The 22238-nt window shown below is 59.1% G+C and overlaps 1 protein-coding gene and 1 long non-coding RNA gene across 2 annotated transcripts; both read left to right on the forward strand.

Annotated features, from left to right (window-relative positions):
- The first annotated feature begins 3144 nt into the window (after positions 1 to 3144).
- Positions 3145 to 18151, forward strand: ZNF316 (zinc finger protein 316). Its single transcript, XM_021671699.2, has 8 exons — positions 3145 to 3276; positions 6996 to 7133; positions 7567 to 7801; positions 7838 to 7991; positions 8186 to 8319; positions 9086 to 9212; positions 9758 to 9871; positions 15840 to 18151. The coding sequence occupies exons 3-8, from the start codon at positions 7595 to 7597 to the stop codon at positions 18149 to 18151; spliced, it is 3048 nt and encodes a 1015-aa protein (XP_021527374.1). The 5' UTR covers positions 3145 to 3276; positions 6996 to 7133; positions 7567 to 7594.
- Positions 18152 to 18432: 281 nt separating this feature from the next.
- LOC135275105 (uncharacterized) lies at positions 18433 to 21925 on the forward strand. The gene is made up of 2 exons (XR_010342822.1): positions 18433 to 20082; positions 20633 to 21925. It is a non-coding gene; the product is annotated as an uncharacterized LOC135275105 (long non-coding RNA).
- Positions 21926 to 22238: the final 313 nt, after the last annotated feature.

Consider the following 22238-nt stretch of genomic DNA (forward strand, 5'->3'; position numbering starts at 1 on the left):
GAGGTAGAGGAAGAAATTGAGTCTTGGATTAAGTATTAGGTCAGGACAATATAAGAGGAGATCCAAGGAGATGCTGGGATGATTTGGTATCCCTGCCTGACAGGGTGGAGGGTTCTAAGGCTGGGATGGAGCTGTTGACTCTCTGTTACACACCCTGGGGTCCCTTGCCCTCCACATTATAGGTGGATTTGGGCCATGGGCAGCATTGGCAGGTGACAGGGTGCAGAAGGGCAGGGTTGGGGAACTCTCTTGCTCCCACGCTGTCCCTCCATAATCACAGTGCCCACCAGGTGAACCCCTCTTTATACCTCCACCTCCCTCCAGGCTTGACAACATTCCGCCCTTTCCTGTTCCTGCAGGGCTAAGGGTGGCAAAGGCCTGGTGCCTTCACATTCCAGCTGCTTCACTTTACCTGGTGTATTAGTCCGTTTTCACGCTAATATAAAGAACTGCCCAAGACTGCGAAATTTACAAAGGAGAGGTTTAACTAACTCACAGGGCTGGGTGCAGTGGCTCATGACTAATCCCAGCACTTTGGGAGGTCAAGGCAGGTGGATCATGAGATCAGGAGTTCGAGACTAGCCTGACCAACACGGTGAAACCCTGTCTCTACTAAAAATACAAAAATTAGCTGGGTGTGGTGGCGGGCACCTATAATCCCAGCTACTGGGGAGACTGAAGCAAGAGAATCGCTTGAACTTGGGAGGAGGAGGTTGCAGTGAGCTGAGATGGTGCCACTGCACTCCAGCCTGGGCGACAGAGCCAGATGCTGTCTAAAAACAAAAAATCAAACCCCCCCCCCCGCCAAAAAAAACCTGACATAGTTCCACATGTCTGTGGAGGCCTCAGGAAACTTACAATCATGGCAGAAGGGGAAGCAAACACTTCCTTCTTTACATGATAGCAGGAAGGAGAAGTGTGGAGCAAAGGGGAAAAACCCCTTACGAAACCATCAGATCATAACTCACTCACTAACATGAGAACAGCATGAGGGGAACCGCCCCCATGATTTAATTACCTCCCACCAGGTCCCTTCCATGAAACATGAGAATCAGAACTAAAATCCAAGATGAGATTTGGTTAAGGACACAGCCAAACCATGACACTGCTTTTGGTTAACTGTCCTATAGTCAGAGCCTTTCCTGGGAAGCGCCTGGGGGCAAATGCATCTTCCTGCGGAACCAGACGGACCAGGTAGGGTGAGGAAGGGTCTAATCTAGGGATTGAGGGTTCAAAAACTTACCCACAGGACAGTCAGGCAGTGTCATTCAGACATGGGCCTGGATGAAGGGGACAGGGCGTGGTGGGCACTGAGGGCTATGGCCACGCCCAGTCCCACCCACAGAGGCTGGTTACTTCTCAGGCTGTACTGGCTGGTGTGCTGCAAACCAGGGGCCTTGTGTTGCCAGAACTTCTGATTTTTAAAATTTTACTCATTATTAGAGACAGGGTTTCACTCTGTTGCCCAGGCTGTAGTGCAGTAGCACGGTCTAACCTTACTGCAACCTCCACCTCCCGAGTTCAAACGATTCTCCTTCCTCAGCCTCCGGAGTAACTGGGACTACAGGTGCATGCCACCAGGACCAGCTAATTTTTGTATTTTTAGTAGAGACGGGGGTTCACCATGTTGAACTCCTGACCTCGTGATCTGCCCACCAAGGCCTTCCAAAGTGCTGGGATTACAGGCGTAAGCCGCTGTGCCCGGCAGAGTCCTCCTCTATTTCTTGCCCAGTCAGGCCTGGGGCCCCCACAGAAAAGCACCAAGAACAATGGTGCAGGCGGGCGGGGAGCTGGGGAAGGGGCCTGGGCCACACGATTCCAGGCCGAAGACAGACCTCGGACTCCACTGATGCCAGAGCTCATCCTCAGCCCCCAGCTGCACCCCTTGGGAGTAGATGCAGACAGGGTTGGGGGTGGCTGCTGAGCGCACCGACTCCTCCCCGGGCTCCTAGGGTCGCCTGTCATTTCTGCCACCACACTGACCATTCCCTCTGCCTGGATAATCGCTTCCCTGCCGGTGACTCCACGTCCCCTCAAGTGCGGGCTCCACAACCCCAGGCCCCTCCTGCACTCAGCCGCTACAGCCCACCCTACCTGCGAGTCCTCTGCCCGTCCCTCCGCCCTCCTCACCCACAAGACGTTCACCCCACTCGGGCCTGGGGTCTGGGGGAGGCGTGGACACCTGACCCTCTCCCGACCACAGGGGTCGTCGCCTCCCTCCACCGTCCTGGGGTCCAGGGCAGGCCCCGTGGACGCTCGGAGCGGCCCCAGAGCGGGAACGGGTCCTCAGCGGGCGCCCCTTGATGAACGAGGCTGGGCCGGGGTTCCGGGAAGGCGATGGTTGCCGCGGCGGGACTTCGAGGTCACCGAGGTGTTCAGGAGCGGGGCGAGGTCGTGGGCGCCCCACGAGTGTCGAGGGCGCTCCGGTCCGCTCCCCACACGCCCCGTCCTCGCCCGGCCGGAGGCTCAGCTGGGCCGCCCGCTCCAACCCGCGCTTCCCGGCTCCGCGCCGTGGCCCCCGCGTGACCGGAAGTTCCTCCCCCCGCGGGCACGGGCGGGGCGGGGCTGGCCAGCGGCACTTCCGGTGCCCACGCGCCGCCGCCGCGCAGCTCCCGGGCCGTCACTTTGTGTAGCGCGGGGCCCGCCGCCGGCCAGCAGGCCCCAGCCCAGGTGTCCGGCCCGCGGCTTGGCCAGCCTGGCCCGCGCGGTGAGTGGGTCTCGTGGGACCGGTGGGCGGCGGCGCGAGTGGCAGGTGCGGGCGGGCCGGGCTCACGCTCGGGGGCGGCGGCGGCGGGGCCCGGTTGGCCCTCGACGCCCCGCGCGGGGAGGCCGCGGGGAGGCGGCGGGGCCGGAGCCTGAGGGGCCGGAGCGGAGCGCGGGTCAGGCCTTCAGCGGCAGCGCCCCCGCCTCCCGGACCCCCGCCTGGGCCTGCGCGTTGCGGGCGGGCGCCGACCCCCGGGGCCGGTCCAGGCAGGAGGCGGAGGGGGCAGGCCGGGGAGGCCACGCGCGACACCTCGGGGTGCCCGCCCACCCCTTCTCGGCCGCAGCGACAGTGGCTGGGCCCTGGCCGCCCCCAGGACACACCCATCCAGGAGGGGCTGTCACCGTCTGGGTCTCTGCAGGAGGCGGAGACTCTGGACGCCCCCTGTGGGGCAGGAGGCGCTCGGCCTTCGCCCCAGGAGCCCGCTTTGTGACCTTGGGGGCCTTGTCTGGGCTTTACCCTCATCTGCAGAAGGAGCCCCTGTGGGCTGCTCGGCCGTCTTCTGCTGCTGGCAGGTGGGTAGGGACACCCATCCCTGGGATTGGATGGGGTCTGGGCTGTCCCGCGTGGCAGCAGAGGTAGGAAAGGGGCTGATGTCTGGTCGAGGACCTAATGGGCAAGGGGAAGTGCAAGTACCAGGAGGGTCAGTCCCCCAGCTCTGCTTGTGTGGGGAGACCTTGGTGCTTGGTTTGGTTCAACAAATGTGGGCAGATCTCCGGAGCCGAGTGGGGTGGTGAGGAGCTACCCTGGGGGACTTGGGATGGCCCCCGTGGAAATACCTGCCCCAGGAGCAAACCCAGGAGAGTAGGGTGATGCAGGATCCAAGGACAGATAGTGAGGACTGTTGTGGTTGGGGAAGGAGGACCTCCAGGAGGGCATGAAGACCCGAAGGGCTCGGAGGGCGGGTGGCGGGTGGAGGTGGTGGGTACCCAGAGGGAATGAAGGGGACTAATCACAAGCGTACCCACATGTCTCCTCCCACACTCCGAGTTGGGTTTCCCTGGCTTTGGGGCTTTTGTAGAGAATTTCTATCCACTTTTAAGCTTTGCCTCTTCTTCCTGTCCTTGCCTCCTTCCCTGCTCCTCTTGGAAGGTGCCTTGTCACCTTCGACTCTAAATGTTGTCTGCAGCACCATACCCTAAAGTGCAGCGCCCTGGTAGAAATGAGGATTTGGGGCCGGCTCAGTGGCTCACACCTGTAAGCCCAGCACTTTGGGAGGCGGAGGCCGGGTGGATCATCTCAGTTGGGGAGTTTGAGAAATGAAGGTTTGAGATGACGTTGATGAGGCCCCCTGTGGCCTCTGACCCAGAGTTGGATGCAGAGGGAGAGGTGAGCAGTGTTTACAGTGGGCTGGTAGGCTGGCAAGACGAGGGAAAGAGTGTGGGCCTGGGGGAGGCAGAGATAACCCAGGGCGAGTTGCTGGAATCTAAACTCTGTCCGGCCCTCTGAGGTCCATTTTTCAAAGCATTCTGTTCTGAATCTTGGGTTGGGGTGATGTCTGGCTGTGCTGCTGACCTCTTTAGGAGCTGGTCCTCCATCTTTTCTGGTCATCAGTGGGTGGACCTCTTGGGAGAAAGGACTTAACTCGGTATCCTCTTTGGAGGCAGAGACTCCACTGTTTCTGGGTGAGTTCCAATTGGAAGGATCCCCCCAACTGTCTGACCCCGGCAGTGGTCAGCCTGTTCTGGAACAGGACAGTGGGGCCAAAATGCTGAGTGTAAAAAATCCTATGTCCCTCACATTGGCTGTTGACTTTAGAGTCATTCTTTCAGTAAGTATTTGAATGCTTCTTTCAGACGCGAGTAAAGGGAGCTCTTGCCACCCTGGAGTTGACCATATGCAGGGAGAGAGATCATAAGACGGTCTCATAAGTGTATTTTTAAAATGTGGTGCATGCTGCGAGGGAAGAATTACAGGGAACCATGTCACCCCCTGGGGCCCAAGGGGCTGCCTTGGAAGATCACCCAGGAAGAGGGGAAGAAAGTTCCGGGGATGGGGAACAGCACACACACAGGTCCTGAGATGGGATGAACATGGGGCCACTTTATTCCAAAGCGGTGAAGTTTTCTTTTGTTGTGTCCTCATGTATGGCGCCCTGACTCTGGGAGTTTAAAGTTGTTGCTTCAGGTGGTGGCTAGGCAGGAGACAGCTCTGCTGGGCTTGGCATGGCACCTAGGCCCAGGCTGAATCTGCGGCCTGAGGCCTGAATGAGAAAAGCCCTCCTCTGGGCCTCCAGTGGGTGGCAGTTGGGAAACCATTGCTGAGTGTTCCCAGTGCCCTGAGTGCTGGGCAGGGCTGAATCCTCCTGGAGGTGGCTAGCATAACACATAGCACATGGATTTCAACACTGTGGGCATCTTCACACACCAAAGAGCTGTGGACACTGAGGAGGCCGGCTTCTGGGAGAGGCTGGTGGTTGGGGTGGCGCTCCCAGGCGTAGTTCTGTGACCCGAGTCTTTGGGGTCAGTGATTCTGAAACTAGAAACGGTGCTGGAGCCAGTGAGGGGGTCACATGTGACTTTTGGGACAGAGGTGGTTTCTGGATGGCTGTGTGTCCCAGCCCTTGACTTGGGTGAGCCTGTGTGAATGCTCAGAGCTTCCTGGCTATTAAAGTATGGATTTAAAGCAGCTGCTCAAAGCAGTTCAGGAAATGAGTATGTGCAGCTGATATGGTTTGGGTGGGTGTCTGTGTGTTAGGCTGTCCTCACATTGCTTTAAAGAAATACCTGAGACTGGGTACTTTGTAAACAAGAGGTGAAATTGGCGCATGATTCTGCAGGCTGTACAGGAAGCATGGTGCTGGCATCTGCCTGGCTTCTAGGGGGCCTCAGGAAGCCTTTAATCATGGTGGAAGGTGACGGGAAGTAGGCATGTCACATGCCAAAAACAGGAACAAGCAAGAGAGAGTGAGTGGGGAGGCACCATACACCAGATGTCCTGTGAACTCAGAGCGAGCACTCACTCGTTACTCACTGTCTCCAAGGGGATGGCCCAAGCCATTCCTGAGGAATCCGCCCCCATGAGCCAGTCACCTCCCACCAGGCCCCACTTCCAGCATTGGGGATGAGGGTTCAACCTGAGATTTGGGTGGGGGCAAACATCCAGGCTCTCTCTGTCCCCTTCCAATCCCATGTTGAAGCGTGATTTCCAGTGTTGGAGGTGGGCCTGGTGGGAGGTGACTGGCTCATGGGGGCGGATCCTTCATGAATGGTTTAGTGCCATCCCCTTGGTGGCAAGGGAGTTCTCAGTTCACGAGTGATCTGGTTGTTTTAAAAGAGTCTGGGGCTTCCTCCCTCTCTCTCACTCCCCCTTTGCCTCCCTCCATGAGTGGAAGCTTCCTGAGGTCCTCCCCAGAAGCAGGTGCCGGCGCCATGTTGGTGCAGCCTGTAGAACTGTAAGTGAATTAAACCTCTTTTCTTTATGACTTACCCAGCCTCAGGTATTCCTTCATGGCAAGGCGGAAACGGCCTAATGCAGCTGCCTAATTGGTGGAGAAGTGATGGGTACGGAGGGAAAGTTAATTGCGGAGCAGCTTTTTTCCGTGTCCATAAGAACACCAGGTGTGGTCGTCTGGACTGTTCTCGTCAAGGGCACTCGGTCTTGTTTTAGGAGTTCTGTGGCAGACACTGTCCACTGTTAGAGCTGGATGAGCTGGGCTGGGCCCAGTGCTCTGTGTGGCCAAGTAGCCTGACATTCCAGGATACTTCTGGGGCTCATGCCCTCACCCCCTGGATTCTGGGCTTGGCTCGCTTTAGAAATGGCCCTGTTCAGGCCAGAGACACTGATGGTGTGTGTCCTTGGTGATAGGCCCGGTCTCAGGTTTATACCCAGAAAGGAGCCCCAGAAATAGACTGATCAGTGCTGTGACTCTGCCCTGCCCTTTGAGACCCCACAGGGGCTGGTGAAGGACATGCAGTTGGGAGGGGCGAGAGGTCCCAGTGCCAGCAGCTCCCATCTGCTGTGTCCATGGCCCTGGACCCTGTGTCAATGTGGCTGCCTCTCCCCTGAGCCCCTGATGTTAGTAGGAGAGTAGGACCCTGTAGCCTCTGGGGCTTTGGCACCTCAGCTCTTAGGCGTGTCTGATCCCCAAACTTAAAATGTCACAGGGCATTTCTTGTCCTCCTGATGGTCCAGTGACGGGCCTCCACCATGCACTGTGCTTTTCACAGAGCAAGGGCTGAGGACACATCAGGGTGATGCTGGCTCATGGCCCCTGCTCTCCCGTGTCCTGTAGGAAGGAGCCTGACCTGCCGGCTTCCTGGCGCCTGTCTCTCCTCCCAGCCCTGTCGTGCCTTACAAGTGCCAGTTGCCTGTCTGTGCTGAGAGCTCTTTGCGTTCCCTGCTGGCCTGGTTCATGTGCGTTGAGGACGAGGTAAGCGTCTCTTTGTCCTGTGTATCAGGTGGGCTTTTAGGCTTGGCCCCTCCAGCTAAACACGGGCCACCCTTGGGCTGTGTGATGCTTCCCTGGGGATAAAGACTCTGGGATAAATGCCTGATTTACTCAAGGAAAGAGCAGCAGTTCACACCAGGCACACAGTTCTTGTGAAAAGGAGCTGAGACTGGCATCCCGGGGTCATGCGGAGGGGCTTTGGACTTTTGGGGCTGCTTTTCTGGGCACGGAATGTCTTGGTGGTACAGGGTAAGACTGTGGGAAAGCCTGGTCCTCCCTCATCTCTGTTGCCTTCAACTACATAACGGGAGGAGTAAATTCTGCTCCCCGTGCCCCCGAGGCTGTTGGAGACCCTGTGAGCGGACTCGTATGGTATGCTGAGAACAGCCCATCATGGCGCCTATCTGCGTTTCAGGCCGCGCGGAGGCTCGCTCCCAGGGAGGATGGCGGCGCTCCACACGACTCCTGACTCCCCAGCTGCCCAGCTGGAGCGGGCAGAGGATGGGTCAGAGTGTGACCTTGACCAGGAGGAAGAGGAGGAAGAGGAGGAAAAGGGGGAAGAGGCACAGGAGGTAGAAGAGGAGGAGGAGGAGGAGATAGTGGTGGAAGAGGAGGAGGAGGGTGTGGCAGAGGTGGTGGAGGACGTGCAGGTGGAGGAGGACGTGAAGGTGGAGGAGGACGCGCAGGTGGAGGAGGTGGCTGAGGTGGAGGTGGAGGCGGACGTGGAGGAGGAGGAGGATGTGGAGGAGGTGCTGACAGAGGAGCAGCATCCATCGTTGGGGACCCAGGAGCAACTTAGCCATGGTGGTGATGCCAAGTCCCCAGTTCTGCAGGAAAAAGGTAAGAAAAGCAGCCAGCCTTAGGGAGAAGGTGAAGGGATCTGGGGTGGGCCAGGCCAGGGACCTGGTCAAGCCAGGGAGGGCTCTTGGGCCGACAGGGTGGAGCCTGGCTTTGCAATGAGGGTTTCGTTGGGGCTTCTGGCCCTGCAGGCTGGGGGCTCAGGACAGCTGGTCCTCAGAGATCTCTCCCCATAGGCCTGCAGGCCTCCCGGATTCCAGTCACTCCTAGGGATGAGGACCTGGAGGAGGAGGAGGAGGAGGAGGACGAGGAGGAGGAGGACGAGGACGAGGACGAGGACGAGGATGATTTGCTGACAGCTGGGTCTCAGGTGAGCTGCCCTCTCTGTTTGGGGCTTGGGTAACCCAGGCAGGGTTTCCCCTGGGACCTTGGCACCTGTTCTCTGGAGACTTGTGTTGGCAGAGACCACAGCACTGGAATCCCCAGGCTGGGCCCAGGCCCTGAGCTGGGAGGGGGCTGCAGGAAGTGGCTGGGTGTCCAGTCCCAAGCCCGGGGCTGTGGTCCTGCTCTTGTGGAGCCTGGCCCCTCCCAGCTGTTGGGTTGTCCTGATTGCTTTGGCTGCCACCCACTCAACAGCGCTGTGCACAGTGACTTCAGAGGCCTGGCTCTCTCCCAAGGCTGGCCGCTCCCTCACCTGGAGTGCCTGTCACATGTCCAGGGTCTGGTTTCCTGCTGCCCAGTCAGGTTGGGTGCCAGTGCCCACACCCAGTTTAGTTGCTGTCGCTTGTCCACCTAGGAGTGGGCCCTCCATGGCTGACATGGCCACTGCAGTGACTCAAGGTGGACTGCGTGAAGAAGAGGGCTGGGGGTGGGGCTCATTGTCTCCTTACCTCTGTGTGAGCCACAGCTCTGCTCTATGAGCTGGGTCGTTCACCCTCTTTGAGCTTGAGTCCCCAGTCTCTGGCTGGGATTAGGTTCCTGTTTCCCAGGGCTGTGGCAAGGCCCGAATACCCCCAGTGCCATCTGGGCATCTGTGTCCCCCTGACACCCACGCTGGAGGTCCTCAGTGGCCTGAATCTTCCATGGCTGTCTGTAAAGGGCTCCCTCAGCCTCTCACCTGCGGTTCTGTTTCCCAGGGGCTGGTGACCTTTGAAGATGTGGCTGTGTACTTCTCCCTGGAAGAGTGGGAGAGACTGGAGGCAGACCAGCGGGGCCTCTACCAGGAAGTCATGCAGGAGAACTATGGGATTCTAGTGTCCTTGGGTAAGGATGGGACCTTTTGTCCCGAAGAGGCAGCCTGGTATGATGACTGCCAGGGCCTTAGCTGTCTGACAGGGGGAGCTTTTCAAATCCCAGGGTCTTTGCAAAGGTGGATGCTGGGGCCAGCCTACCTCCTAAGGAAGCCCTAGGACCCCATGGGCTCTGGGTGGGGTGGGGGATGTCCTAGGGCTGCACTGGCCAGGCAGCGCCCTGAGCCAGGTGACACCTCTGTGGAGGCCGTCTGGCTCTGGTCTCTGCTGCATGGCCTCTGAAGCCTCCGGGATGAGGAGGTGGGTGAGGGAGGAGAAGGGGTGTGGGCATCTTGCAGTGGAACGTGTTGGGGGGACTTGGTGGAACGAGAGCAGGGGAGGACAGGGAAAGGTTCAGAGGAAAGGGACCACCTGGATCCTCTGGAGCAGGGAAGGGTGGGGAGGGCTGGTGCCGGGGCAGGTGGAGGTGGGGGGGCGCCGAGCGGTGGCGCAGCCCAGGCCATAGGGCAGCAGAGGGCCCGGGGAGCCACCTGCAGCCAGCGTCTGATCTCCTGGCAGGATACCCAATCCCCAAGCCTGATTTGATCTTCCGGCTGGAACAAGGGGAAGAACCTTGGGTCCCAGATAGCCCCCGACCTGAGGAAGGAGACATCGTCACCGGTGTCTACACAGGTGAGCGTGTGATGGAATTTTGTGGTTTGTGCCGACAGCTACTCAGAGCTGTTGTCAAACTTTGGCCTTCACTGAGCTCTCTGCAGACCTGGTATCTGGTGCCTCTGACTGTGTCTCTGACCATCTGTGCTGAGGGGTGCTCTGTGGACATGGGGTGGCTGCCCTGTGCCAACCTCTGCCTTTGCTGCCTGGCTCCTGGTGGTTCAAGTTCCAGAGAGGTCTGAGGGCTGTAAGGTCCTTAGACAACCTAGAGGCTCCTCCTAGGAACCTTTAAAAATGATTCCCTGACTGGGCATGGTGATACACGCCTGTAGTCCCAGCTACTCGGGAGGCTGAGGCAAGAGAATTGCTTAAACCCAGGAGGTGGAGGTTGTAGTGAGCCGAGATCGCGCCATTGCACTCCAACCTGGACAACAAGAACAAAACTCTGTCTCAAAACCAAACAAAAAAAACAAACCAAAAGAAAAAAAAGATTCCCTGCCCTGTGTTGGAGCCTGTGAATTTCTTTGCATGTGAGGGGCCAGCTGTCAGGTGGTTGGCTCAGCCAGGGCAGGAGCGGGAGCCCAGCACACCATTGTGGAGGCTTTTCTGATGCTAGCCGGTCCTCCTGCTTCTCCGCCCACTTGGCCATGTCTGGGAAAAGGCTCCCCTCAGCCTCCCCTGCTCTCCCTAGAGCACTGCGGGCAGGACTCTGACTGGGGTGAGCAGTTTGGGGCATTCTGGAGAGGAGGTTTTGGAGTGATGGGTGCAGAAGGTGTTCAGGGTGGTAGATTTCCTGGGAAGCCTCAGGCCCAGCTCTGGCTTTGCTCCTTCAACTCCAGGCTGACAGTTTGTTTCTAGACTGGAGTCTGCAAGGCCCAAGTGTGTTCCTCTCTTGGGCTTCTTGATGAATTGGGCCACACATGACGTCTGGGCTCTGGCACTCCCCTCTTGAGGGCTGCTGAAGCCTCGGCCTGCCTTTCAGCCGTGGCTCCACGGTTCTCCCCTCCTGCCCCTCCCCCACCCTGCCTTTCTCTTTACCCGGCTTAGATCCCCACCCTGGTTGAACCCCATTTTCCACTGGCTGTGGTCTGCACTGGAGCAAGAACAAGCTGGAGAAAATTGTGCCTGTGGGTGCCAACAGGCCTTATGTGGCTGCCAGTGGCCTTGGCCTGGTGGGCTAGCCCTGTACCCCTGTGGAGCTGCCTTTCCACTTCCTGAGATGGACCCCCTCAGCCACTGCAGACTGGCTCTTCTGAGGTCACCTGCCCTAGTAAGGGGCAGGCCCAGTGCCTGTCCTCATAGGAGGACCCCTCTTTACAGACCTGGCAGCCTGGCCAGGGTCACGCAGCTGGTTCAGATCCCAGTGCAGAAGCTGAGCCTGAGAGCCCCGCCTTCCCCACGCTGTGGTGTGTTGGGCCAGTGGCATCCTCATCTCCCTGACAGTTTGCAGAAGGGAGGGCTGCTGATGCCTATGGACTTGGGCATGCCACCCTTGTCCACCTCCTCCATTTGTGGCTGTCCCCCATGAGGGAGGGTCTCTCCATAAGGCCATCTGGAGTTTGTGTCTGGATGGAGCAGGTTACACTGACTGGGTGAGGAGAGGGAGCAGGTGTTGGCTTTACTCAGAACCGACTTCCACAGCCTGCACTCCAGGCTGGGCCCCAGCATGGGTTGTCAGAGGGAGAGACACAGCGCTGTTCAGTCAGCCCACTTTGTGGACTTGACGTGGGGGCCCAAGTCAGGTTGGGGCGGGAGGGTAGGTTCCAGGCTCCCAGATGGGTACAGGTTGCCCAGGGGTGGAAGTTGTAGATGGTGGCGGCCTGGTGCAGTGAGCAGCATCCCTGGGTGATGTTAGATGTGTGTAGGGTCCCATGGCAGGTTGGGACCGTGTCTTCTGCGTGGGCCAGGCATGTGGGTGTAAGGCCACTGTCTTCCCCACAGCCCCTTTGATTAGTATCCTACATAGGACCCCCTCCCTGTGCCCAGGGCAGGGCACTTACCAGATGTGTTCCAGGGGCTCTGCTGCTAGGGACATTGGTTGGCCCCTGGGATTATCGCTGCCTCCTGCACAGTTAAACTAGGGCCCAGGGACCGAAGCTGGAGCACCTGCTGTTGTGTTGGTAGGATTCTGGGTAATGCACAGCTTTGGTGGTGCAGGTGACACCCCTCCTGATTCTGGGTAATGCCCAGCTTTGGTGGCGCAGGTGACCCCCTCCTGGGTGCAGGGACCTTTGTGCATCCATGGCCTCCCTGAGGGCCTTGGTGTAGAGCCAGCCACTGGTGAGCAGGAGGGCCCTAGTGTGGGCTGGAGGGTGCCCCGCCCCTCCTGTCCAGTCCAGGAGGCAGCCTGCTGCCAGGGCACAGGGCTGGCTGGGGGCCTCTCTAGGGTTAGGGACTGTGGCCCAGCCTCCACAAGGAAAGGCCTTGGTGGGGATCTGTGACCACCAGTGCCTGATGGCAGGAGGGGAGCATCGCCTGACATTTGGGGGACAACTGAAGCGATGACCAATGGAAAGCATGGGATGGATGGCAGGGGGCCTCAGCATCTCCAGGGACCCATGGTGGCAGCAGTACCACCTGACCCCGGGAGCAGTGGAGGTGCCACTGTAGGTGTTTACGGCTGTGCATGTCAACCTTGCCACAGTCCCACCAAGCGGATTGCAGGTGCTGTTACCAACCCATTTTACAGATGGGAAAACTCAGATTAAATGTCTTGCCCAAGGTCTCATGGCCAGTGTGTCGTAGGAGTGGAATTCACACCCAGGCAGAGCCCGAGCCCCCTAGCTGCCTCTTGAGGTGAAGCCAAGGGAGAGATGTTAAGGGCCTGGCCTGGCCCCTGCAGTCCTGGTGAACGGAGCAGATGCAGGACTTCAGGCTGTAGGAGTTGCTGTGGTGGGCGCAGTGGAGTGGTGAGCCCTTGAGGAACATCTCAGCATTAAGATTCAGAGGAGAATCCTCTAAAGAAGCCACTCAACTAGGGAGCAGCTGTGCCCGGTGCCAATGCCTATAGAGGGAAGGGGGAAGAGATCATTCCTGTGACATCCCCAGCCCTAAGGCCTTTAATTCATTCCCTTGGTACCCAGCCTCCTGGGGTGGTCTCCCCCTCCATCAGCTTCTGTCACCTGCCGCTGCATAGGGGGGTTTTAGTGTTCCCAGTTCAGGACGGGCTGTGAAGGTCCTCGTGGCCACACTCTGGAAGCTTCTCCCTCCCCAGACAGCTGACTTTGAGCCTCTGATCGGCCTCTGCTTTTTATCCCTGAGCCATGTGGTCCCTCGGGAACTTCCCAGAATCCTAGCCAAATGTTGCCCAAGGTCAGAGTCCTTAGGCCTAAATATGAGGCGCAGGGGAGAGAGACCACCAGCCCCAGGGTCTCCTCTTCTCCGCTGTCCCCTGGGTTCTGGAGGAAGCAGGTATGTTGGGCGCCCTGGGCTGCTGGCGCATGGTTCCTGGCCCATTGCAGTCCAGCTGTTGAGAAACACGTGCCAGCCCCTCCTAGTCAGCCAACGGTCGCTCTGGCTTGGGTCTGGTGAGTCGAGCTGTGATGAGGCCTCACTTAGATCTGAAAAAGGGCTTTGGATCTAAGAGCCAGCAAACACCCTTAGGCCCTTGTCCCTGGAGTCCTGTTAGCTGGACACCTTCACTTCAGGCTGTTCCCATCCACTTCAACAGAGCCTGGCCTGTGGCAGGCTGGTCTCCCTTTGGGGCCCTTCCCAGGGACCCTGCTCCTTCCTGGGAGCTCCCCTTCCCAGCTCCGACTTCCCAGGGACTTGGATGCCCTTCCCCACCCAGAGTTGATGTCAGTGGTGGCCTCTGTCATTGTGCCGTATGCTTGGGTGTGGCCCACCCTTGTCCCAATTGTTGGACAAGTGGCTATGCCAGCTATAGAGCTGGTGAGAGGTGCCCTCCCTACAGAGTCCACTGGGAGAGGGGTTCCCCGCCTACCTCCCCAAGTGAGAGGCTTCCCTGCAGTGCTAAGGATCCAGGGAGAGGTGTTGGGAGGAGCCATTGGGACCTGGCCCTGCCTCCCAGCTCCGCACAGCTGAGACTGTGGCGGGCAAGGCCGCACTCAACCTAGGGGGTCCAGTTCTTTGAGGCCTATTATCCAGCAAATGCTCACTGAGTCTTGGCTGGCTCCTGAGGTGCCGACACACCCTGCTACAAAGTCATAGTTGTTCCTAGGATTGAAGTTTCCCCGTTTGGCGGGGTCTCTAAACCCAAGACCCGCATCAGAGCCTGAGGGTCAGATCCTTTCCATCTGTCCACTGGCCCCAACTGCCTGGCCCTCCGCCAGCCTCCCTGACCTGTAGGGTTGGGGCACAGGGCTGGGGTGCAGCAGCCTTCCCAGACCTGGGAAGCATTGCTGCCAAAGGGGGAAGGGCGACCAGTGAGGGGGACTGGGCTTTTCTTTGCTGCTCTGTGCACAGAGTGGCTGTGGGTGGCAGTTTGAGGTAGATTCAGCTTAGTGACAAGAAACCTTTTTCTTTTATTTCAAGCTTACGTTTACTATAATAGTAAACTGCAAAAGTATCATGAAGTGTGAAAAATGAAGTAACCCATTTTCTTACTGTTCCATGATGTGTGTTTTTGCACAGTGAAGCCAGGCCTGTGCGGGTCTGTGTTTTCCCACAGCTCTAGATTCCCATATGGAATGCATGTGGGATGCGGTGGTGCCAAGGCCATGTAGACTGGCAGGGGTCAGTGTGTGACATGAGGGGCCAGCCCAGGCTCACCGGGACCTCCTGGGCTCTGACTTTCCCCCTAGGGCAGGACTCAGTGGTCCAGGCTCACCTAGCTAGGTGACAGCTGAAATAGGCCAGTGCCTTGGCAGGGGACCCAGGTTGGGTGAGGAGGAGATTCCCACACCAGCTGTGGGAGCTGGAACCTTCCAGATGCTGAGACTGTGAGGTGGACACTGGGGAGGGTCCCAGAGAGCAGCCACGCAGGTGCCTTGGAGCATCTGGGGCTGCAGGCCAGCCATCATCCCAGCGTTCCCTGTGACTTAGTGCCTGCTCTGGAGACAACAGTTCCCTCCTGGTGTTCACAGAGTCTCAGGTGTATCAGCCATCAACAGGAGCCCCACCGAGCCAGCTTCATCTCCACACACCTTGGATGGCCAAAGGGAGACGGCAGAAGGGAGAGGGCAGGGGTACAGCTTGGCGGGAGAGGGGCAGAATGGGGGATGCTGAACAAAGCTTAGAGCTGAGAGGCCGGATGTGGTGGCTCAGGTTTGTAATCCCAGCACTTTGGAAGGCTGAGGCCCACGGATCACCTGAGGCCAGGCGTTTGAGACCAGCCCGATCAACATGGCGAAACCCCATCTCTATTAAAAATACAAAAAATTAGCCGGGCTTGTTGTGTGAGCCTGTAATCCCAGCTACTCAGGAGGCTGGGGCGGGAGAATTGCTTGAACCTAGGAGGCAGAGGTTGCAGTGAGCTGAGATCGTGACTGTACAGAGCAAGAATCTGTCTTTATTAAAAAAAAAAAAAAAAAAAAGGCTGGTCCTCTGCAGAGGGGCCGCCTTTTGTGCTGTCTTCCAGAAAGGCCGTGGAGACAGAGCTCTCCAGGAGCTTTGGGGAAAAGACCCCCAGCGTCTCCACCTCATTTTCTCAGCACAGGATCCCTACTGTGGGTTTAACCTTGGGTCTCACCCCTTCCTAGAGCTTGCCCCGTTCTTCAGCAGGTGGCAAACCCTGGAAGGAGCTAGCTGTAGGTCTGGAAGAGACGTTGGATGGGAGCCCTGGCCTTCGTGTGCTGCTTGTCCCCAGGCTCCTAGCTGGGGGCGGCGGCCTTCCTGCCTTTGCAGCTGTTCAGCGCTGGCAGTGGCGCATGGGCACCGCTCACTTCGTAAAAGGAGGTACCCTGTCCACCTGGAGGGAGGTCCTGCCGGAAGCCTCTCAGGAGCCCTGATTTCTTGGGGCAGGAACCTGCCAGAGGCTCCTGTCAAGTTCACTGTGTCTCTTCTGGCCTTCCTTTGTCGCCTTCAGGAGCCTGGTTCTGGACGGATGACATAGAGGACCACGAGGAGGAAGACGACGAGGACTTCCTGGCAGAGGTGGCCGAGGAGGAGAACGAGCCCCCGGGGCTTTGGTCAGCTGCCTACGGCGTGGGGGACGTGCCTGGGACGTGGGGCCCAGACGACTCGGATTCGGCGCAGACTCCGGAGGGGTGGGGACCTGACCCAGGTGGCCTCGGAGTCCTGGCCGACAGCTCCGAAGCGAAGCCTTTTCTGCCCGGCCGGGAGCCGGGGGCGAACCTGCTGTCTCCGTGGGCGTTCCCGGCCACGGTGGCTGCGCCGGCCGGGCGGCCTGAGACCACATGCGACGTGTGTGGCAAGGTCTTCCCGCACCGCTCGCGGCTGGCCAAGCACCAGCGCTACCACGCGGCCGTCAAGCCCTTCGGCTGCGAGGAGTGCGGCAAGGGCTTCGTGTACCGCTCGCACCTGGCCATCCACCAGCGCACGCACACTGGCGAGAAGCCCTTCCCGTGCCCGGACTGCGGCAAGCGCTTCGTCTACAAGTCGCACCTGGTGACGCACCGACGCATCCACACTGGTGAGCGGCCCTACCGCTGCGCCTTCTGTGGCGCGGGCTTCGGGCGCCGCTCCTACCTGGTCACGCACCAGCGCACGCACACGGGCGAGCGGCCCTACCCGTGTCCACACTGCGGCCGCAGCTTCAGCCAGAGCTCGGCGCTGGCGCGGCACCAGGCGGTGCACACGGCTGACCGCCCGCACTGCTGTCCCGACTGCGGCCAGGCCTTCCGCCTGCGCGCCGACTTCCAGCGCCACCGGCGCGGCGGGGCCTGCGCGGAGCCGGGTGGCGACGGCCTCCGGCGGGAACCCGGCGAGACGGCGGTGCCGGAGGACACCGAACCCGGGCCTGAGGGGCCGGAGCGGCCTGAAGCCGGCGAGGTGGACGGAGAGGCGGAGGCCGCGGCCCAGGGGAGAGAGGAGGCGGTGGCGGTGGCGCCCAACCCCACCCCCAGCGGCAAGGCAGACCCCGCGCCCGACAGGCGCTTCCTGGAGCTTGGCAACGGCCTGGGGGAGGGCGAAGGCCCCTCCTCCCACCCGCTGGGCTTCCATTTCCCCGTGCACCCAAAGTCCTGGTTACACCCGGACGGCTTCCCGATCCTGAGCCTGCCCGACTTCGGAGAGCGGTTGCCGGTCGACGGGCGCCCACTCCCGGCGCCCCTGGGGGGTCCGCTCTCTCTGGTGGAGGGCACCGGGCTGGCCTGCGATCCTTTCGGCGGCGGGGCCGGGGTCGGCGGAGGTGGCCTGCGCGCGTTCGGGCCAGCCGTCGGGGGACTGCTGGCTGAGCCTGCGCCGGCCGCGCTGGCGGAGGAGGAGAGCCCGTGGATCTGCTCGGACTGCGGCAAGACGTTCGGGCGCCGCGCGGCGCTGGCCAAGCACCAGCGGTACCACGCGGGCGAGCGGCCTCACCGGTGCGCCGACTGCGGCAAGAGCTTCGTATACGGCTCGCACCTGGCGCGCCACCGGCGCACACACACCGGCGAGCGGCCCTTCCCTTGCCCCGAGTGCGGTGCGCGCTTCGCCCGCGGGTCGCACCTGGCGGCGCACGTGCGTGGCCACACCGGCGAGAAGCCGTTTGTGTGCGGCGTCTGCGGCGCGGGCTTCAGCCGCCGCGCACACCTGACGGCGCACGGACGCGCGCACACCGGGGAGCGGCCCTACGCGTGCGGCGAGTGCGGCCGGCGCTTCGGCCAGAGCGCGGCGCTGACCCGGCACCAGTGGGCGCATGCGGAGGAGAAGCCGCACCGCTGCCCCGACTGCGGCAAGGGCTTCGGCCACAGCTCAGACTTCAAGCGGCACCGGCGCACGCATACGGGCGAGAAGCCCTTCCGCTGCGCCGACTGTGGCCGCGGCTTCGCGCAGCGCTCCAACCTGGCCAAGCACCGGCGCGGCCACACGGGCGAGCGTCCCTTCCCGTGCCCCGAGTGCGGCAAGCGCTTCTCGCAGCGCTCAGTGTTGGTTACGCATCAGCGCACGCACACGGGCGAGCGGCCCTACGCCTGCGCCAACTGCGGTCGCCGCTTCTCGCAGAGCTCGCACCTGCTCACCCACATGAAGACGCACCGCGGAGCTGCTGCCGCGCCGGGCTCGGGTTCAGCTCCGGCCCCCGCGTCCAAGCCCGAGGCGCCCGCCAAGGGGCCGCCCAGCGCCGGCTCAGGGGAGCGCGGAAGCGCCCTGCTGGAGTTCGCGGGCGGCACGAGCTTCGGCTCGGAGCATCAGGCCGCGTTCGCCGGGCCCTCGGGCGCCTACCGGGAGGGCGTCCTGTGAGGGGTCCGGGGCCGACGGCAGCGCAGCCCTCGGGGCCACCAGCCCCTCCCCTGGGCGGCCGGGCCCTTGCTCCTCCAGCCCTGGGGGGCTGAGGGTCCCAGTCCTGGGTGCGGTGCCTTCCCTCAGCCCCCGCCCCGCGGCCCCGGGTCTCCCGCCCGCCGGGTCCCTGAGCTCGGCCAGAGACCTGAAGAGCGCTGGGGAGAAGAGCAGCGCAGAGGCAGCGAGGCCGGGGCGCCACCCCCATGGAGACTGCGATATACCCTGGGTAGGCCCGGGCTGTGAAGCAGGGCGGTCGCTGGTGGGCAATACTATTTATTTCACTCAGATTCCGACTTAGGTGGCCCGGGGAGCAAGAGAATTGTGTGTTGGTTATCGGGTGTGGCGGCGAGGGAGGGGAAGCCCTTGAGCCACAGGAGGGTGGGGCCCGGCCATCCACGTGGGCCAGCGGGTTGCCTGGGAGGCCGGTGGGTTTGGCTGACCACTTCTTCCCATTGCTTAGTGGGAGACTTAGGGCCTCCCGGTCGTCCGAGTCTGTCCGAAGGTTTTAAGAACTGCTCGCGCGAGGGGAGGCCTTGTAGGTTTCCAGAGGGCGGAGCTCTGGTGGGAAAACTTGAATCTTGTCTGCGGATATTTATTTCCACCTTTTGTATGACCTGAAGAATCTAGGAGGAGAAAGAGCCAGATACCAAACTTATGGCCGGCCGGGCGGATGGGTCGCCGGTGTTGACAGGGTCCCGAGGGGGTTTGAAGCCTTATTCTCTGGAGCCGCCTGCTCTCCTCTCCCCACGCTAGCACTTAGGTCAGCCAGGCGGCCGCCGGTTCGGTTTTCGTCTCCGCTTCCCCTCTCAGTCCTTTGGTACTTTCACCTCCTTCAGCCGGAGGTGGCAAACTCGGACATCCTCGGGCGCCCGAGGTCCTCGCAGCCCTGAGCCCCAGCTTTCACTTCTCTGGGTGAAAGGCCGCGTTCGCCTGGCCTTCGGGCGAACGGAGCAGGCGGACGCCCCGTCCTTGGAGCCCAACACTCATTTAGTTTAGAGCCGCTGAGGTTGGTGGAAGGATCTTTCCCCACATCCCATAATTAGGGCCCTAGGACACCTGCAGGTCCTTTTAACTCTGCTTCTGTCATTACATTAGAACAAGTAGTATTTCTGTTTAGAGTCTCATTTCACAGATTGGTCAGTGGAGGCACTCATGGCCTGGCAGTTTTCGCAGTGGCAGTCCACCTCTGGGGGGTGTGGACCTGAGCCTTGGCTCAGTGACAAACCAGGCACCCAACTATGCAAGACCCCTGCCTGGTGGGCACCCCACCCTCCGGACTGGGCCCATGGAAGCCACTGGGCAGGCAGCTGGGGTGTAGTTCTTGTGAGGCCCCCCTCTCCTCATGCTTTTTGGGCCACTGTGAGTGGGGCCAGGAAACGGATTTTTGGTGCAGCTGCATTCCCTGATAGACCTAGTTCCTTCCATGTTAGTGTAGACATGGCCTTGGGGGCTGAGCCCAGCTGCCAGGGGCTAGGGGCGGGTAGGAGGCACGGTAGTTGGTGGGTGGGAAGAGGGCCTGGGTGGTGGTGGTCAGAGTTAGCCTGGCTGGGTGAGGTTGTGGGGTGGGGTGGTGAGGAGGGTGGGGGTCCCAGGGAGGCATTGGGGTGCTGGGTAACAGCCTCGGCCCTGGGTTTCTCCTCTCCCTGTGGGACAGAAGCCTCAGAAAGGGCCAAAGGCAAGGTGGGCTTGGGGGGCTCTGGGAATCTCAGCTCTACCCCTACACGGCCAGGATCTGCCACTGTCCGCGTCCCTCTTGGGCCCCAGCAGCTGCCCCGCAGCCGTCGGCAAGAGGGTCTGGCTTTAATAAAGAGTGGACAAATGTGAGCTTCTGACTGGACTCCATGCTGTCACCACTCCTTGGAACCCGTCGGGGAGGCTCCGCGCGGCCTCAGGTCCAACTTGTTTCTGCAAATATTTTTAAAAGGTTTTCTCTTTTAAGAAATTAGAATTGGTCCCAGGATGGCCCATGAGGAGTCAGCCCCAGGCCAGTGTGGCCCTGTGCTACCCATGCCCACGGTTTTCCTGGGTGGTCCCCACAATGCCCCACACTTGCTGTAGTGCACACACCTGTCTTGGGGCATTACTGTTTGTGAAGGTGTTGGTCAAGCTTCCAGAGGCCAGAGTGAGGGGCCAAGTCCCCTCCTGGTGGTCCAAACACATTCCCAGCCCTTTCCTCAGAAGCCCATCACCACGTGGCTCATCCAGGGCTCACCTGCTCCAGTACCAGGGCAAGGTGTACATCCCTAGGGCCCCAAAATGCTTTCCTGAAAGTTGATTTGTTGATTTCTTTGTTCTTATCACATGGTAGCCCCACAATCAGATCTGACTCTCCTGTCCTTTCCCTGTGGGTGTGAAAAATAAGAACTGCTATAATCAAATGTGATCTGGAGGCATCAGAAGAGAGCAAACTAATATTTCTTCTTCTTCTTTTTTTTTTTTTAGGCATGGAGATGGAGTTTTACTCTGTTGCCCAGGTTGGACTGCAACCTCTGCCTCCTGGGTTCAAGCAATTCTTGTACCTCAGCCTCCCAAATAGCTGGGACTACAGGCATGCACCACCACGCCTGGCTAAGTTTTTTGTATTTTCAGTAGAGACAAAGTTTCATCATATTGGCCAGGCTGTTCTCGAACTCCTGATCTTGTGATGCGTCTGCTTCAGGCTCCCAAAGTGCTGGGATTACAGGCATGAACCACTGTGTCCAGCCAGAGCCACCTAATATTTCAATAGGAAAAAAAAAAAAAAAGCCAGGAATGGTGGTATGCATCTGTAGTCCCATATACTTTGGAGGCTGAGGTGGGAGACTGAGGTTTGGCTGACCACTTCTTCCCATTCCTCAATAGGAGATTTAGGGCCTCCCAGTCATCCGAGTCTGTCCCAAAGGTGTTAAGAACTGTGTGCCTGAGACCAGAACAAGGCCAGCCTGGACAGTGTAGCCAGACCCCATCTCTGAAACAAAGACTTTTGAGTGGCAGATACATACTGAGACCTGGTTAAAAAATGGAACCCCTTGAGGATCTTACAGTCTATTCAGAAAAGTTAAATGAGGCCGGGTATGTTGGACTGTAATCCCAGCACTATGGGAGGCCGGATCCCTTGAGCTCAGGAGTTTGAGACCAGCTGGGATAACATGGTGAAACACTCTTTATAAAAAGTACAAAAATTAGCTGGGTGTGGTGGCATATGCTTGTAGTCCCAGCTACTCTGGAGGCTGAAGTGGGAGGATTGCTTGAGTCTGGGAGGCAGAGGCTACAGTGAACTGTGATCCATCCATTGCACTCCAGAACAAGACCCTATTTCACTAAAAAAAAAAAAAAAAAAAAAATTTCCTAGTAGAGCTTACAATTGACCGTCCAGCCAAATACTTAAAAAAAAAGTTCATAGGAAGAAAAATACCCCCCATCAAATGGTCATAGAAAAAAAAGTAGACACTCTTTATTGCCAAGGAGGAATTAAACCCTAGTGACCTGTGAAACGTGAGTCACGAAAGGTGGCACTTATAGGGTCTCCTGGCCCTGAGCGTCACTCTCCCCTCCACCTACCTTTGTTATTTTCCTTTCTCTTGCTGGTTTCCCCAACCTCCTTCCTTTTCTGATTTGTTTTATCCTGATCTTTTCACTTAATCTCTTCCAACATTTGCTTCTATCTCCTTTTTTCTTTCTCTAATTGGCTACATATGGAATGAAGTATTTTGAATTACTGGGTTATATCTATTAAATAAAGCTTTATGATCTTTGTTCATTTTTTTTCCTGATTATAAAAATACATGCTAGGACTGGGCACAGTAGTTCATGCCTGTAATCCCAGCACTATGGGAGGCTGAGGTGGGTGGATTCCTTGAGCCCTGGAGTTTAAGACCAGCCTGGGCAACATGGCAAAATCTCTACAAAAAAAAAAAAAAATACAAAAATTGGCTGGGCACGGTGGCTCATGCCTGTAATCCCAGCACTTTGGGAGGGTGAGGCAGGCAGATCACGAGGTCAAGAGATGGAGACCATCCTGGCCAACATGGTAAAACCCTGTCTCTACTAAAAATACAAAAATTAGCTG

This window comes from Aotus nancymaae, unplaced genomic scaffold (genome assembly GCF_030222135.1).
Source record: "Aotus nancymaae isolate 86718 unplaced genomic scaffold, 86718_ANA_hifiasm-v0.15.2.pri h1tg000015l_0, whole genome shotgun sequence".
Classification (NCBI taxonomy): Eukaryota; Metazoa; Chordata; class Mammalia; order Primates; family Aotidae; genus Aotus; species Aotus nancymaae.

Excerpts from the sequence above, each read along its gene's own strand:
- ZNF316 (XM_021671699.2), top strand. The coding sequence starts at position 7,595 with ATGGCGGCGCTCCACACGACTCCTGACTCCCCAGCTGCCCAGCTGGAG. Across the intron at positions 8,320-9,085 it reads TGCTGACAGCTGGGTCTCAG|GGGCTGGTGACCTTTGAAGA; the intron begins GTGAGCTGCCCT and ends TCTGTTTCCCAG. Across the intron at positions 9,872-15,839 it reads CGTCACCGGTGTCTACACAG|GAGCCTGGTTCTGGACGGAT; the intron begins GTGAGCGTGTGA and ends TGTCGCCTTCAG.